The following is a 17796-nucleotide window of genomic DNA, read 5'->3' as shown; positions in this document are numbered from 1 at the left end:
TCCTCTATGTAACCTTAAAGATTTTATATTGAGTTCCTCTTCAGCACCTCTTCATCTCAAAATATTGAGAATATTTCAATTATTGATTAGTGAGTTCAACTTTTTGCCACATTTCCAAAATCTGAGGCACACTGGTATTTCAAAAACCAGTTATAAATCAATTTTTTTATATATTTCGCAAGTTGAAGCCCATCACTGTGTAAAATTTTTCAAACACTGGTTTGAAATACTTCCTGAATAAGAGGTTTTCCAATACCCATGTCACAAAGTTCACATGAATAACATTTTGTATTAATTGGATAATACTGATTGCTGCCTGCAGAGGTCACTTTCTGTCTCATCCAAACATTCAGTTGACCAATTACTCGATTGAGCCAGATCCATGCATGATTGCTATTGATTATTTTAAGAATAATTATTCATTGGAAACATGAATTCCATTATAGCCATCATAATCTCCAATTGATGTTCACTTTTTTCCTGCTTTCACTGGCAATTCATTTCCTGTTATTTCCAAAATTCAAACATTGATTTTCAATGAAGAAGTAGATGAAATCTTGAAAGTAAGTCAGATACATCCTCTGGAGGAAATTTAGGGAACAATTCGGTCCAAATAAACCTTTCCATCACTCATCCACAAAGATCAACCTCAAATGTGATCTGTCCTAATTTCAATGGTCAAATTCGGTCCAAATAAACTTCACGACTTGGATACAGGAAAGGGTATTTAAAGTATAACATCATCAAGCTTTGATATTTAATTTTTCCATTTAGTCACTTGGTTAAAATTCACTCACAATTATCCTTATTACGAAAGCCAAAAGAAAATTGGCAGATTTTTCTCCATTACATTTCCAACTTGAATACATTTTCATGAGTAGCACTGTTTACTCACAAAAATTTACGGGCACACTGTAGCAATTAGTTCTCAATGAACAGAAGATCGAAGGCTGTGGAAACCTCCATTGTGTACAGAATGACCAATTCATACACAAAATAAATATTTACACTATAGGTGTAAATAAAATTCCATAATCTTAGCTGATCAGAATTCATCACATATCGTCACTGAATGCAGACCAAGCATAAAAACCATGAGCACCAGATTTCAGTCACAGCAAGTGTTTGATTCTTACTCTGAAGAAAAATACTTTGCTCTAGTTTTCCCAAGCCATTTAAAAAAAGGGAGAAAGAAAAGGCAGGGGAAACAATTATTTTTAATAATTCAATGATATTATTCTCATTTAAGCAGATAGGTATTTAAGACTCATTACTCCTACGTAAGAAAAAAACTGCTCCGAAAAATTGTTGAGAGAAATTCAATAAGCATCATTTTGGTGCTCCCAGATACTTCCTTAAGCTGTGACTATTGGAAAGAGCAGAGGCTAATTAAGATAACTAACAAGTCAATACTCAAATTAATGATAAATAGTGGTTGGGTATCAAGTATTTCTCAACGAAAAATTATTAGCGACCTATCAGTGGTTTTGGTATTTTTAACATTAAGGTGGATCCCCTAAAATGAAAATTAGCAAAACCATCAATTAAGATTTTTTATGAAAAATGTCCTCTTTTGATATGGGTGTTAAATTTTGTTTTCACATTCTTTTTTCCAAGCTAATTCACTTTTTTCCAACTTAAACTTTCATGCAAAATCAGTCGTCATTCCAACGGCATGAAGCAGTAATTTCTGTGAATAGCTTACGCAACTCAATATTCAACTAAAAATGCAACTTAGCACTCATATCACTTGCATGTAATACCATAGAAGCACTTTGATCACAAACAAATAAACAAACACGTGATTTAACTCTTGAAGATAAATTATGCATGCTTTTATGAAGATTTCCATTATTTATTCACTGCCATTGGCACTAGGAGAACTCTTGATGTTGACAGGATGTCACACAGAGAAATTGCTAAAACCATACTATATTTATTCTTGCTTAAAAATCAAATGTATGGTAGGAGAATTATGATAGTCATTCCTCTAAATTTAGATGGACCACATTTCTTCCACTATTGGTGCAGTATATGACATTTGTGACATATCTGTGACATATATGACATCTCTAATGAGATCACATCACTTGCAGAATTATCCATAATCGTGATGACGATTACTAAAAATGAGTAGGATCTGAGTCCAGTATCTACTTGATTGTTTGAGGCATAACTTGGTGAAAGCGATTCATTATTAAAATTAAAAAGAGAACTTTGTGCTTTCACAGCAATATTTATTCACAAATTTACGACCATGGTTTCAACGTCAGACGTCATCTTGAGATTGCTTTGTCATTCTCAAACACTTCGCAGTCACCAGATGTTTTCATGTTGCTCACAACGTGTAGGAAAGGATTTTCCATATTACTGCATGGAATAAAATCCACTTGAGTGAAATATTTTTAGTTTTGTACACCTTATATATATCAACATTTTTTGTTTAGCAGCACATGGCCTTAAATGCTTTCCATAAACATAGATATTCAGAGCAGTGGAAAAAAACACCTCACTAGATCACTTCCAAAAACCCACTTTGATGCCATAAATACTAGATTTATAATGCATTCTTCATGATTTTGTGCATTTTGAATAGCTGGTTAGGAGCTATTCATCGTACACATCTTGATAATATTACAATCCAATTATGAAGTGCTGTAGCAATAGAAGTAATCAGTGCAAATGTGGTCACAGTATGCTCAGGTATTGGTAGTTTATGACAACACACTACACATTGACAAACTTAAAGGTCAAGATCATGAATTTTATGTGGATGAATTGGATGTCAATTTCACAGCAGTTAGGTGAAATGCACTTGCAGGCACCTTCAAACAAGTAATGAAGTATCATAATTTCCTCCAATTGCAAAAAAATTTTCATTGGTTCATGCTTGGGCCCATGCAATGAAACTGCTGAAAATTAGATATAACACAGATGCACTATGTGCAATCTTCTGAGTGCTTCTTCAGTCAACATTTTTAACAGTTTAGGAACACATTAAACTCGATACAACAACAAAGATAAGATAAATGAGCCTTCTAATTCTCTTCACTGAAAGTTGTGAAAAAATTCAATATCACCGTATTTTGGGCTGTCTACAGCATTCTTGGCATTTGTGACTGCTCATGGGTTTGGAAACACCATCATTATTCCAGAGCAATTGCCATCTCCAGGAAAAAAATCTCCAGGCACAAAAATACCACATCATGCTTGTACATCATCTTCAGCTGCATCATTAGCATTCATATGCATACAAGCAAAGATGGCTAAAAAAATACTTCATCAATTCCTAACTTCAAGGCTCAGCCTCTTTATCTTCAGAGATTTCTTCTATTAAGGTACATTTTGTTGGAGGTGGCTACCTCATGCCTTACACCATTCCATGGCTGCAACATCACAGATTTTATGGTTCATATACAGCATCAGTTGCTGCTCACACTCAGCATCACTGCGCGTTATTAACAGATTTTGCGTATTCATTTAAAAATCATTCCACATAAATAATGAGGAGTATTGCAACTAACCCAGGAAAGCCCTTGTTAGATCACCAGTGCCAGAGGGAAGAACTGAAAATTTTTCAATTATGCAGAACTGAGATAACTTAGTCATGTAATTCTTCTGCGATACCTGTGGTCAGTAGCAATTATCATAGTAGCATTCTCATAGTAATTATCAATTCTCCACTTGCATCTCGTAGTGAATGATGCAGCTCTAGTTTTTATGCTGCTTTACACACACACTAGTTATCACATCAAGGTCAAAGATGTGCTTTAGAAAGATCTCAACCAAATCATGGTATGAATCCCACAACAACATTTAGTGAATTTCACTTCACTAAAATAGCTAATGCACAGGAGGAAATCTTGATATTTGTCAGACAATTCCTGCTGATCATTAAATAAGATGCATATCCTCTACAAGGGAAGTAAAATTCATCAACACAGGTGAAAACAGAGCATCACTTTAAACTCCATTCAGATAAATTCATTCAATTTAAATGGAAATCCACTTAGGTGACTGAAAAGCAGTTCCAGTAGGCAATTGGACATCTCAGGATGAATTCATTATCCTGACAGGACATTACAGAGAAAAAGAAAAAGATAGATGTATGAGAATATGCCCTGGAACAATAGAGTAAACAGATGGCAGCTTTCTTTAAGATATGGAATTTTACATAATACTTGACCATTCCAATATCAAAATCTAAATATTGCTCTCTTTCTGACCAATTTTTCAATCAAGTCAAGGTCCTATGACAGTAACGTGACTAGCCAGAACATTTGGCCACCAATGACATTGAAATCTTGCCAATTAGAGGGCTGAAGAGAGTGTAGAGCATATTACATAATGCCTGGTGGCTAAATGCTTTGTCAGAAAAAAGTAGTGGTCAGATGATAAACATATCATTTCATTCAATTGAAAATGGTTCCATTACATTAGCACACAACAACATAACCTTTGGAATACAAACTTAGGTCATTTAAAGTGGATTACCCAGATCACAAAAACCGTAGTAAAATCATTGCTACGTCATCATGTCATTTGTAATTAGCCTATAAAAATCTTGCCTATTAATTTTGGTGAATATCAGCCTCCTGACAATATCATTAGTGTGCTACCACACTTTTTCCAACCCAGGCAAGATATAATGCAAAGTAACTATTTAGACTATGAATGCAAGAGAGATAATGTTAATTCCTTTCATAATGTGAGAATGGAAAGAGCACACTAGCCTTAGGGATACGATATTAAGAATTAAACATTTATAGTAAAACTAACTTAAATGTCCAGCCGACATGAGGATGTGCATCAGACCAAAATATTAGCAATTAAAAAGTAACGTACACAAGTATGGATAAACGATAATAGCTGAAACCTCTTACTTCTCCATTGGCATCCCTAATTCTTCGATTGAATTCCTTTCCCTCTAAAATGAGGAAATCATCTCCTGGCTTCAGGATCCCACACTTCGTTGATATGGATCGGGCAGTGTTGATGTTGTCACCAGTCACCATGCGAACAGTGATCCCCGCTCGCTGGCATTTCTTAATTGCTTCAGGAACCTACATGTAAATATGGTAAATAATAAATGCCACTCTTAAGCTCAAAATTATCACGAAAATATTTAGATTTTTGCTGATCTTGTTAAGAGTTTCAGCATAAATTGATTTTAAATAAAACGGATGAAACAAAATCTACTGGTATTCATAACTAAACTTACATATACGTAGTTTAATCATAAGCTTCCTGCACGGCAAATAATGGAATTTCAAAGTTAAAATCAGCTACCCATAATGAACAGCCCTTCATGAATAACAATGTACTGGATTTAGTACAAAAGACATAACTTTCATAAATTGATCAAATGCCTTTTCTTACCATTTATACCAGGCTGAATATTGGCAGGCAGGCATTTAATGTTAGTGTATTAATTCTACTTTGCGCAGATTTTAAGGCATAATGACTTTTATAAAATAGAAAAGCATTTAAGATTAATTCAGCTATTTAAGATGACAAAAAATAGTTTAACCATAGAATAGCTAGATTAAAGGCATTCTTATAAATAGAGTGAATCAAAATCTTTTTCCAACCTTCTTTAGGAGATGGAAATGGCCAATCAACTGTATGAACTACCTTAACTTGAATTCTTCCAAGATAAGTAGATATATGTACAGTGGAATCCCGATATATCGTTCCTACATTGATTGTTTTCCCGCATTCATCGGTCACCGTTCCTGGTCCCAAATAAAGTTCCACACAGACAATGTAATTCTTTCCCGCATCTATCTTTCCCCAAAGTATCGTTTTCCAGCTTAGATCCTCTGAAGATAGCGGTCTCAAAGTATAATTTTCCTGCATCTGTCCTTTGACAAAATTGAGACGAAATATATACAATGTATCATTTATGGCTAATAACGACAGGCACATAGTTTGAATCTTCCCAAGGAGATGGAACTACCATAGGGAGAAGTTCACAATCAGTGCCGTGGGAAAGTAACATTAGGGCATTTTCCAAGATCCGCTATCCCCTTCCATTCAGCACTTGCCTTCCCCATCTGAAGCTTTCCTCTTTTCAAAAATCAAACATAAGCTCCCAGGTCACCCAGGGATCATATTATGAAGACCTTAGCTTTGAAAGAAAATATCAAGTTACACGAGAACAATAGAAACATGTTTCACGCCTCTCCCATTCTCGCCCACTGAACTTTTTCAGCCTACCTGCTTCAAAGTTCCCAGTTTCTGGAGGTCAACTACTGCATGTATCACCTATTAGCCCAAAAGGTGTCCAATTATACTTTTATTAGATTGAAATGTTAGTAATTTGCACGTAATTCTAAAAAGAATGAGACCAAACATGACATATTTCTAACATTATTTAAGCATTTTAAGCCAGGAAATAGTGGGAAAAGTACGATGGTGATTTCTGGCAAAACTTGATATCCTCGTAGCTGAGCTTCTCTGCAGTTAATGGGGCATTTTTTCCAAAAACAGGATGTTACTATCAGTTATCAATTTATGAGTTATACTATAAGTCTCACTTGTCAGATATACTGAAGAAGGGAGATCTTCTCAGGATATTTTGTTTCTCCCTACTAACAATCTGGATTCATGTGCTCATCTGGCACTACGCTAATCAGAAAAGAATTGGTAAGTTGCCTTATCTTTAGGACAAAAAATTTCATGGCACAATCATATGGTTATGCTTCACCCTTTGCAGTATGCTCTGCGTACGCCATACGCGATTTTAAATAACTGAAGGTGAAGAAAAGAATCTGGGCTAGAAGTGCGCAAATATGATGGTAGGGGTGGGGGTAGAGCAAGCTACCAGGAGAAAACCAGAAGTGGGATGAAGCCGAGGATCAGGTGGACATACCTGAGGATCAGCTGACGATTAACGCAACATTGTTCACGATTTACACATTGCCTGAATGAAATGAAAAATATATTTATTATACAGGAAAATTTTAGTACTAGTATTCCTGTAATTAGCTAAAATATTTGTTTGAATCCTTAAATGAATATCATAATTACACGCAAAAAATCCTGTGTTTCCTGGGAAATAGGCAACCCAGCCGAACATTCCTGCATTCATCATTTTTCTCGTCCATCCCCCTGAAAAATGGTATATCGAGGTTCCACTGTATAATGATAAATGGTTGGCGATAAATTTCACATCAAAACCTCAACCTAGGCCACGCTGGTTGGCAAGAAGGCAAGTTGGGTGCAGATGCAATGTAATCTGTCATCACACCCTAAGAACTCTGCTCCACCTATTTTCAACAGAAAAGAAGAGGGTCACACAGTGTGCATTATGTCAAAGCTTGATGAATAAATACTTGCCTCTGGACGAACTGGATCTTCAATTCCAACAACACACAATCCAGTCAGATTATTCACTATATTCTCCTCATCATCCCAATTAGGCTCATTATCAATGTGAACTTGATTTATCTCAGCTTTACCAGGCACAAAATCACGAAATGCTATCGAAATTGTTCTCAGTCCATCAGAAGCCATTGGCTCAATAACTTGGCGAACTAATCTTTCCTGCATCTCTCGAGTAAATTTTTCCAAACTTCCATCACGACCATAAATAAAAGCACACCTACATTGGCAATAGAAATATTAATGTACAGAGGATATCATGAAGGAGATACATTCGTAGTAAGCAAGACTCAGAGGTATATTATACTTAGTGACTAAGAATGATGAGCATATGATAAGATAAAACTTTTCAAGCAATAAAATCAAGGAAAAAATACAACATTAGAGCTACATACTTCTTCATGACTATTTCCGAGGCTCCTTTGGTGAAGAGCCTATAGCCTCCACCTTCCCGAGGAACAACCGTACTCATTGACTTACGAACAGAGTTAAATGTGTAAACTCTAGTAAATACTTCTTCTGGCATATCATCCCTGATAGTTTGATAGCTTTTATTCATGTTTTGAACGAATCCTAGAAGTGAACATTCAGTCTTGTTCCCGACTTGCTTAGGCAATTCCCCTGGTTCTTCCGCTGGCTAAAAAAAGAAGATAATAGAATTCAGAATCACATGTAAGAGTCATTTCTTCACACGTAATCACATTAGAGCATCAAACATAGCCTAGTGAAATCACCTCCTCAGTCAGTTACAAATTTCACAAAAATAAAAAACTTTGCAGCTTTAATGATCAATAAATCAATGATCCATGAGTGAATGCATAAATGTAATACAATTTGAGTATCTATTTAGAAAATAATTCAGAAGTTCAACTAAAACTATTATTATTCTTGCAGTCAATTACTGCATATCACACATCTTACAAATTTTTTTGAGTGACAGAGATACGTTCAGGAGTACTCTGCTATGTGGCATATTGTCAGCCTCCTAGACTGAGAAAATACCATTGATTACTTAGGTGCAGCTTTTCAATCATTTCGCAACACACTACTGCGTATCGAGTACAACTATCTGAACAACCACCAATCAGCAACAATTGCTCAGGCATGTGGCAGTCAAGACGGCCACCCTGAAAAATGACAAAGCACTCAAACCCACCATGAAAAACGAAAGAAGCGCTTGACCACTCACTCGCCTTGTGCTCAAGGTCAACTGACGAGTATGAGCAGATTCAGGCAATTTGGCGGCAGATTGGAAGCTCGCTTACAAATTTGCTTTACTCAAATCTGATCTCTAATCAAATTAGAATTCCCTTGGTAAAACAGATTCGATCGTGTGCTGGCTGCATTCACGGGAGCACCGTGTTCCTGTTTTCCAAGCCTCACCAGTGCGCCACCGCACTCCATGATCACGGATACACATCCCGCAGCAGTTGCAACCCGGGCAACTTGTGCGAGACGCGACTACGTGGCTTGGTGCCTGATAGTGTAGTATCTGACATCGAGCAGTGGTTTTGAAGCGTTCGTGCAAACCACTTTTCTGTATCCGTGATCACACATTCACGTATGTGTGATTTTCGAAACCAGGCCTTACGTGGAGCATTAATAATACGAGTAGAACCATGTTATCGCCGCTAAAAAGATTGCGTACTGGCAAAGAAAGCTCTCATTGAGTCCAGGAAGCACTCTAAAAGAACATATTAACTACAGTGAAACCTCTATTTTTACACTTTTGAATGGACCACTTACAAAAAGTGCAAAATTGAGGATATTGTAAAATAGAGTATCATTTTCTAAAGGCGGTACTGTATGGAACCTGATAAAAACTGTAAAATCAGGGAAAATGTATGATGGGGGAATGTAAAATCGAGGTTTCACTGTACGTAAATAATAATATATAGCTTGTTTCAGGTAAATTATGAACACTGCAAGACATCAAAGTGAAAGTTTGGGTTATCTGTGTTTTCGATTATTCATGCTGTCTCTCCCCATCATTACCCTGGATAATCAGGAGTGTACAGTACGGTGTTTCTTAAAACATATGTATGGTAAAAAATATTGGGTGAAAAAGAACTGTGTAAATTTCATGAATTTGCTGTGTCATTGTGGTTATCAAAAATTTGATACCTCTACCAATAGGATATTCCCTTGCTCTGCATTTATGTCACATTATGTATCCCTAGTAAAAAGTAAAGTTTCTTATTCGACCAACATTAAAAACCCTTATGCACCATACTGATGGTGAAAGTAATAACAAGCACAACTGTACATTCTACAAATATATGGGGCCTATTCCATACAAATCAGTGACGAACATTAGTTTTAGTTGGTGAAATAAAGGGAGGGAAGGTCTGACCAACACACACATTGGTAGAAAAATGACTAGACTTTCCCATCCCAATCTCTCCCCGGCTTTTATTCGAATTCCATGACTTTTCCAGAAATTCAACATTCCATAATAATTGCAGGTTTTCCTCATAATTGCAACCCTCAATTGATTCCACTAGGTTTTCCACATGTATCAACTTGCACAAAAAAAACCTGCCATGGTGTTATCCTCATTGTAGGTTGTACTCATTATAACTGGCTTATAATCGTAACCAAAAATATTAAAACTGCTCGAGATGTTAATTACCATCTCTAATGCATACACAGACTGTTTAGAGCATGACCAAGCAGCTATAGCCAAGAGTTAAAGGCAGGTCTTTTGACATTTTTTAGGACCAAGAGGAAGAAATTCCAAAATCTTGGGCTCCTGCAGATTGAGACAAAGATCACGAATAAAATGGGCTTTGATGCATTTAAGAGAATAAAAAGTAAAGATGAGCCATTATTGGTAGCAATCTTGAATCTACAGCAAACAAATGACAATAGTAACTACCCCTCCACAACCGACAGTTAAAGAAGAAGGAAACATATGAGCACACACTATGCAGTGATATCTTCTCATTCTTGATGATGGTGCCATCAAAATATGTATTTTATTCCAATAAGTAGAATCAATTACTGTTTTCCTGAATGTCAATCTCATTATATCACTATCCCAAATTCTAACAGTAAACTATTCAGTCACTGTGAATAGAAAATCAGGTTTTTTTTCTTCACATCAATATAAGCATTACACATTTAAAATATCGAAAATGATGACTAAAGTCATGAAGAGGTCACCCACATCTAAGCCCAAAAAATTAGTTTTTCAATTGATGTATGTTGTTTATAGATATTTGTTAAGGGAGATATTTAACATGCATTGATGATGGGAAGAACCTGGTGAACAGGGCAGTGATTGCAATATTTCAATCATATTTTGTATTAAATTTAAGTTTTTTTTTTCCTTTTATGAGATACCCAAAAATTGATATACATGGGTAGAACTCCAAAGTCAAACTTACCATAACACGGGATGTGTAGGCTGAATTAATAGCAATGCCATGAATAATCAAATGCCCCACACCATCAGGAATATCAGTAAACTTAGGAATTGTCTTGTAATGCTTGTCGCAGATGTACGCTTGAACCACTGTCATTCTATAAGTAAAAAGATCAAGAGAAAAATAAAAAAGATAGTTAAAAAAATAAAGATAAAAGAATACTTTTCATAAAACCATAAAAAGATTAAATGGTACACAAATGAACACTAATCTGGGCAATTTCAATAACCTCAAGTTTAGGCATCATTCTCCTTCCAAGTTACTCAAAGTATGGGTGTGGAATAAATATTTACAAATGGCAGGTATTTTGGAGGATAAAAAACACAAAATTCGATGTGTGTCAGGTAAACAAGTACCAGAAACCAGTATCGGTTTAAATTTGCGGACAGAAAGTTTGCAATTGGTTACAAATTACCACATCTGGGTTTCTGTAACCAATACATAGTTTTAACTCACAAAACTCAAAAAGGAATTTGTTAGGACAGGCAAACAGTAAGATGTAGCCCAGAAGGTTGCGATTGATTTGCAAGGGAAATGCCTCAGTTCAAGAGGCAAACGGCTTTTTGTCCTGTAAAGCACAAATATTTATTTTCAACGATAAAACCATAAAATACACATAATTTTTCAATTTATTATTGCAGCATTACGCTATTTTCTGACAAATGCCGCCTTTGATTATGTGTCAACCATATCTTTAATTTAAAAAATATGGAGAAAATATCAAATTAACGTAAAGAAACAAACCAAACTAAGCTTGGAAACAAATGTTTAAATATATTGTGTAAAGATATGGATTTAGCATGAATATAAAGCCACTAAAAAAATATTTCTGATGCACAGCAAAAATGTATCCATCTATAGAATTATTTTGTGCACTAAGCATAAAATAGGAGCATAGCAGGATTCCCACACAGATAAACCCAGGAATTTAGATGCTAAAGCAGAAATCACTGGGTGGTAAAACTTGTGCAAATGCTTTGATATTGAAATTAATGGAGTTAATAAATATCCTCTTTAACTCCCTAGAGAATCAGAGTAATTAGATAGCAAAAGTTTAAATCAGCACATCATGTTATCATCAGGGTCACAATAATTTTTCTCACAAATGAGAGTAAAACTTTAACCACTTGATATGCAATATTGAGTCAACCATAACAATTTTAGCAGGTATATGACAACTTGAAGTTAAGCATCACCTTTCCAGAATTTTAAACATTTAAAAAATATTTTTTCTTCTTGATATCAATTAAAAAATAAATATTGAAAATCTTTATAATTACAAACTAATATAAATACTGTTAGTATGAGCACTGCATTGGAGGAGAGAAGTTGTTGTGATTAGATTCCATAGGTGCGATACTGCCTTATATGGCTGCTACTTCACGATCTGTTCAAAATGCTGGTTTTCATGGATGTGGTTGGGCCAGAGTATTAATGCAATCAATGTATTTTGATATCCTTGAGGGCTTTTTTCAACAGGCTTGCAATATGGCAAATAAATGAATAATTATGAAGCCTTTTTTACTCTGCATGGCATTGGTGAAAATAAGAAAGAAAAAAAAGGAGTACTAGAATTCTTGCTTGAACCATTACGTTGGCCACAAAGCCCACAGTAATGCCCAATAAAATGCATGAGAACAAGGCTTTAGGAGATAAATGAATTGAATTTTTTCGCACTATTACACTATTAAAATTGACAGTAAAATTAGCTATAAATAAATATGAAAAATGATTTTTTTGTGAAAATTTGTTATTCAGAGTTCACTAGGGGCCTTTTATTCTAAGGAGATTTCATAATTACAAAACATTCTATACAGGAAGTGGTTTTTGCATGCATTGCATATGATAAGGTCTCAGAACCAGAGCCATGGCTTTTTAACATAGAGGTTTTAGTAAAATGTCATTAAAAGGAGGATTGTTACAGGGAGGTTTTACTGACCTTGGATAGGAGCAGATGACAAAAATAATGAACAAGGAAGCAATAGGAAAAGCTAAAATATGGAGGAATAAAAAGAGGCTTGAATTAAAGCTAAGAAATAAATGCAAAAATTCTCCCATTACCTGTTGGTGGTAAGAGTTCCTGTTTTGTCAGAACAGATAGCAGTAGCATTTCCCATGGTTTCACAGGCATCAAGATGCCTCACAAGATTGTTGTCTTTCATCATTTTCTGGGGTGGTATTCATATCAGATGAGCATGCAAAGAAAGTTAAAAATCACAAAATTAGGAAAGGGCCTACACATACATATCAATACACATGGAACACAAATATTATGCCATACGACACGTGAAAAAGCTGACATAGTGGACTGAAATGAGAACCATCAGGTTAAACAACAATTGATCCACTAGACAATCAAACCAGAGCCAGAAATTTGAGCCTCTACTCTTCTAAATTTGTTCACTTAAGAAAATCGCTGTAAGTTTCATAATAATAGTGAAATTAACATAATAATAGCGAATAGTAACAAAAACCTATAACTGTGCAAATGCAAGTGAATTTCTAATGCCATCCATCTGTTATAGTGGCAAGCACTGGGAAATACAATGGATCAAAGGATTAAGATGAGTTTTAAAAAGGAAATGATGATTTAAACATGACTGAGAATTAATTTTAAAAATCAGGGTAGCACCAGAAGATTCAAAAGTATGTACTTGGTGAGTGGATATTCAATTTTACTAACAACAAACAAACCATCATGATAACAGCTTTCATGCATTGAATTCTTGATAACATTTCTTTGAAAATGATGGAATTCAAACTGTAAATAAATGAAAAACTAACTCTGGTTTCAAATTAACAATAAAAACATCAAGTAATATTCGAAAATGATAGAATAGAAAACAATTATGTTCTCCATGGCGTAATTCAAAACTTGATACTGATGTTCATGTGGCCTTATTAGTCAATAAATTACAGGCACTGGAATATATGAACCCCTAGCACTTTTCTCCCAGAGATTTCAGGAAAAAAAGGAGGGGCTATTTACCCATGTCTCGCTTAGCACAATTTCGATTAGTGCAATTACGATACAGAGCAAATTCATTCCTCTAGGAAACTTCGCAACGCTGCTTTGCCTAATCAAATTACCTTAATATTCTCTTGATAAAACTTGAACTTGTGCTAAGAACATACAAAATTAATCTCATTCTACTCATATTAATAGTATTTCTTGCCTCAAATCTAATTCTTTGTTTACATAATCGTCGAAATCCATTGCTGTGCAATGGCCAAAAACATTACTCATCATGATGTCCGAGTAGCCACCCTACAGCAGTAATTTATCTTGTCTCCTTTACTGAATGATATTAGTTAATTCAGACCATTAATTAAGTTTGGAGCTAGTGGAAATGAGTTTTTTTAAACATGTTTTGAGATGTTGTTTTTGCCATCCTAGGTTGCCGTGCAAATTTACTTCCACGTTAAGGGTCCAGCTTAAAGCCTTCATGGCTTCAAGGTCATAGGTATTCACAAGGGAAAAATGGAGCGGGGGCCAAGTTGCATATGAATAGCATCAACACGTAAAAGGGTCTGAGAGAGATTCTCAAACACATTGGCTTCTTTCCCTTCCAGCAGTCGTAAGCCCTCTGCGTCTCAGGAATACCATGCGGCAGTTGTTCAGCAGTGGAAGGTGATTTTGATAAAGCCATACGGAGTGAAAACCAAGTGAACAATGGCAAAAAAATAGGAATGAGGATTGAAAAATAACGAAGTTATCAAGAAAAAGCATAAACCTAGAAAAGAAATTGAAAGTGATCTATTGCTTTGAAAATGGAGAGCATCAAAGCGTTATTGCATTGAAGTTTAAGCTCACGATGCCGACAGTCCACACTATTTTTCTGAATAGAGACGAAGTTAAAACATCAGTGACATCAGCCACACCAACTGCAATCAAGCGGTCATCAGGTATGTGAAGTTCATTGCTGGATAAAAAATGGGAAGACTTCTTATTACCTGGATTTATCATATCAAATCATAACACGGTCAAATGATGTTCCTCTATCACAGGTAGTAATTTGTGCAAAATCTGAGGCTTTCTTTAAATGTATAAAAGAAGATAAGGGCGGTGATTGCTCCGAGACATCAAGTGGAAGCTTAAAGACAAAAGGGCCTGGGTGACACAAGATTGTTTTAAGACTGGTTGGAAACTTCGGCACCTGCCGGCAATGCATTGCAAACCCTTGAGCTAGCATGTTTTTTTTCCGAAATGTTAGCCCACCCGCTCATAGGGAGGGAATTTTAAAAGTACATACTAATGTTTTTAACAGAAAAGGGTTTAAAAGAAGAGACAAAGCGCAGTTTTACCTTTACTGAATATGCGAGGGATAATGTAACAGCGAGAGGAAGACCTTCAGGAACAGCGACCACTAAAACAGTCACACCAATAATCAAGTGACGCACCAACTCATTAGCGTAGGAGTTTTTCCAACTGTTTTGCTCCAAAACAAAAGTTTTTACACAGAACTGTATCACCAATATCACTACAGTTAATACAGCAATTGTAGAACCTGTAAAATAAAAAAACAAGACAAGAAAATGTTAGGCAAAAGATTGACAGAAATAAAACCGATATTCTATCATTTCCATTTTTCCAACCATTTGAGATTTGAGCCTATATTAATGATGTGATTGAATGGTGGAGTTATCATTTAGTTAAAATTCACTTTACTAAGCTTGAGTATACCAATATAAGAAAGCAGAGAAACAACTAGCGAGCCAAGTAGAAATTATGGTCTCATTTTTACTGATGCATTTATTGTCAGAGGCAATCGTTTAAGTCTTGGACTTAAGAGCCTGGCCTCAGGAAAGTATCGGGTTTCATTTCCCTTCATCAAAGGCAATCACCCTCAGGTAGGAGGGTAAGTGCTAACCTGCTCACGGTTAGGTTAAGGATAGTCACTCCTACCTAGGCGTGTTAACACTTATTCTCCTCGCTCTAGATGATTGCCTTGGAAAATATGCCCAGGTACCTCAATCATCAAATATTTACTGTCAGCACACACGTCTAATGCCACTTTGATGATCGCCAGCACTGCAAATCTACTACACTTTTCCACTGACGACATCACAAAATTCCTTTCAATTTGGGACGAAAGAGGGGAGAAATACAACAAATGCAACATCAGATTATTCATACGAAAACTGACTTAAGTTTGGCCTCCTTTGTAGTAGTGACATTTGGTAATAATTAAGCTTCCCTACGCTTAAAAATTCTTTGGGACTACACAACACAGTTTGTTTATAAATTTTGTTACACCCATAATATTAGGCTGTGAGTCAGTCACACCTGGCTCTCACAAGCCTTCTTAGGCAATTTAAGGGCTAAATTGTGAAAAAAAACTCATATTTTACATTGTTGACATTTACAGCATTATAGCTTAGAAAACTTTCACTCATCACCTACAGTGCAACCTCGATATAACGACACCCCCACGGTGCACTAATAAACACTCGCTATATCGAATTGTCGCTTTACCGGAGGTGGAGCAAATAATAGCCAATATACCTGTTGCGAACAGATATACAGGAACAGGAGTGGTGCGGTGACAGATAAACATCTATCCGATAAACGTAAGCATAAATCCAGACGAAAGGCGAAGTTTTTTTGCATCACTAAATTTCCTTACTTAAATAACGACTAACTATTCAAACAATTTATAAGCGCCGCACTGAATAAAAATCATGCAAAGCATTGTTTCGTCAATCATTATATTTATCGAACGACAGTTTACCACATAAATTTGAGACTGAGCACTCCATTAACTTCATTTCTAACAGATCGCTAGCAATTACAGAGGTTAAGGAGTCTTGATGGAAGTCTTCCGGCGGTGAATCCCTCGCTATGGCGAGAGCCAACACCGAAAGGGTCTCGTAAAAACGAATTTTTTAACACGCTTATTATAGGGTCAATTGACGGTGCATCGGCTATCTCTCGTAATAGCGGGGGTGTCGCTATAACCCGTATTCGCTTTAACGAGGTTCCACTGTAGTTTCATAACAAAATTATCATAATCCGATTAATAATTAAAAATATTTAGCAGAAAGCTTACCAGCATAACCAATTTGAATGGCTAATTTTGTCAGTTTGGCTTGCAAGACTGACTTCTCTTTCTTGTGACTCTCATGGTGCGTAGCTGTGCCAGAGCTTTCGGGTTCAGCACCTTTAACTGCCTGATCACCTGCACCTGCAGGGACATGACTGTTACCAGTCATTGGAGGCTCCTCATCTCCTGTAAATGAAACCATTTCCAGCTTTAGCAATCACGGCTGATGTAAAAAACTTCAGGCCTACTGAAGTTTATCAAGACATAAATTAATTAAAAGCACTGCTCTAAGAATGGCTTTCAAGACTCGTGACATAGATCAAGGGTTGTTAATAAGAAAAGTTATACAGATTGCATTATAAGCAATTTGCTCAACGTAAAGAAATTACTTTCTATTTTTTGTTTTGCTTTAAAAGCGTGTTTAATTCAGCCATAGTGATTATAAGCAAAAATTTTCTCACCCGCTCCAACATCTCTGTTCCAGGAATCTAATAAGTGCTTTTTAAAAGTAAATAATGACAAAGTTATATAATTTTTAAATTAGGTAATATGAATTGTGTAACATCCTAAACGGTTAGTTCAATATTCTTAGTTATAAATAAGATGAGATTATTTTAAAAATTAAAAAAATAATAAAACTAAAGGTATATTTATATCATTCACTTACTAGGTTAGTGTTTATTTAGACATGGATAATATACCATGCTAATTTTTAACATTATTGAGCTTTTCATCAATTCTTTTCTGCCCCTCAATATTGTGAAATCTAAATATGATTCAGTCTCAATTTGTATTTAAGGAATATTTTCAAAATGATTTGTATATCCAATACAGCAGTAACAGTTTACCAGAGCAGCTAACCAAACCAATCAATGCTCTAGAATATTTATTATACCATTAAAATCATTTTTTATTTATTTATAATTTACATGCATTAA

At 35.5% G+C, this 17796-nt stretch overlaps 1 protein-coding gene across 16 annotated transcripts in view; it reads right to left on the bottom strand.

Moving 5' to 3' along the window:
- LOC124170630 (plasma membrane calcium-transporting ATPase 2) overlaps positions 1-17796 on the bottom strand; it is a 611417-nt gene that overhangs the window by 45420 nt on the left and 548201 nt on the right. For all 16 annotated transcript variants that reach the window (XM_046549474.1, XM_046549473.1, XM_046549486.1 and 13 more), the window contains 7 exons: positions 16865-17044; positions 15120-15322; positions 12876-12982; positions 10776-10911; positions 7782-8023; positions 7342-7606; positions 4884-5063 (listed from right to left, as the gene is read on the bottom strand). In XM_046549474.1, coding sequence (XP_046405430.1) covers positions 4884-5063; positions 7342-7606; positions 7782-8023; positions 10776-10911; positions 12876-12982; positions 15120-15322; positions 16865-17044 — 1313 coding nt within the window. The remainder of the gene's footprint in view (positions 1-4883; positions 5064-7341; positions 7607-7781; positions 8024-10775; positions 10912-12875; positions 12983-15119; positions 15323-16864; positions 17045-17796) is intronic.

Source organism: Ischnura elegans, chromosome X (genome assembly GCF_921293095.1).
Source record: "Ischnura elegans chromosome X, ioIscEleg1.1, whole genome shotgun sequence".
Classification (NCBI taxonomy): Eukaryota; Metazoa; Arthropoda; class Insecta; order Odonata; family Coenagrionidae; genus Ischnura; species Ischnura elegans.
Note: the sequence above shows the minus strand (reverse complement) of the source record. Positions and strands in the feature narration are given on the sequence as shown.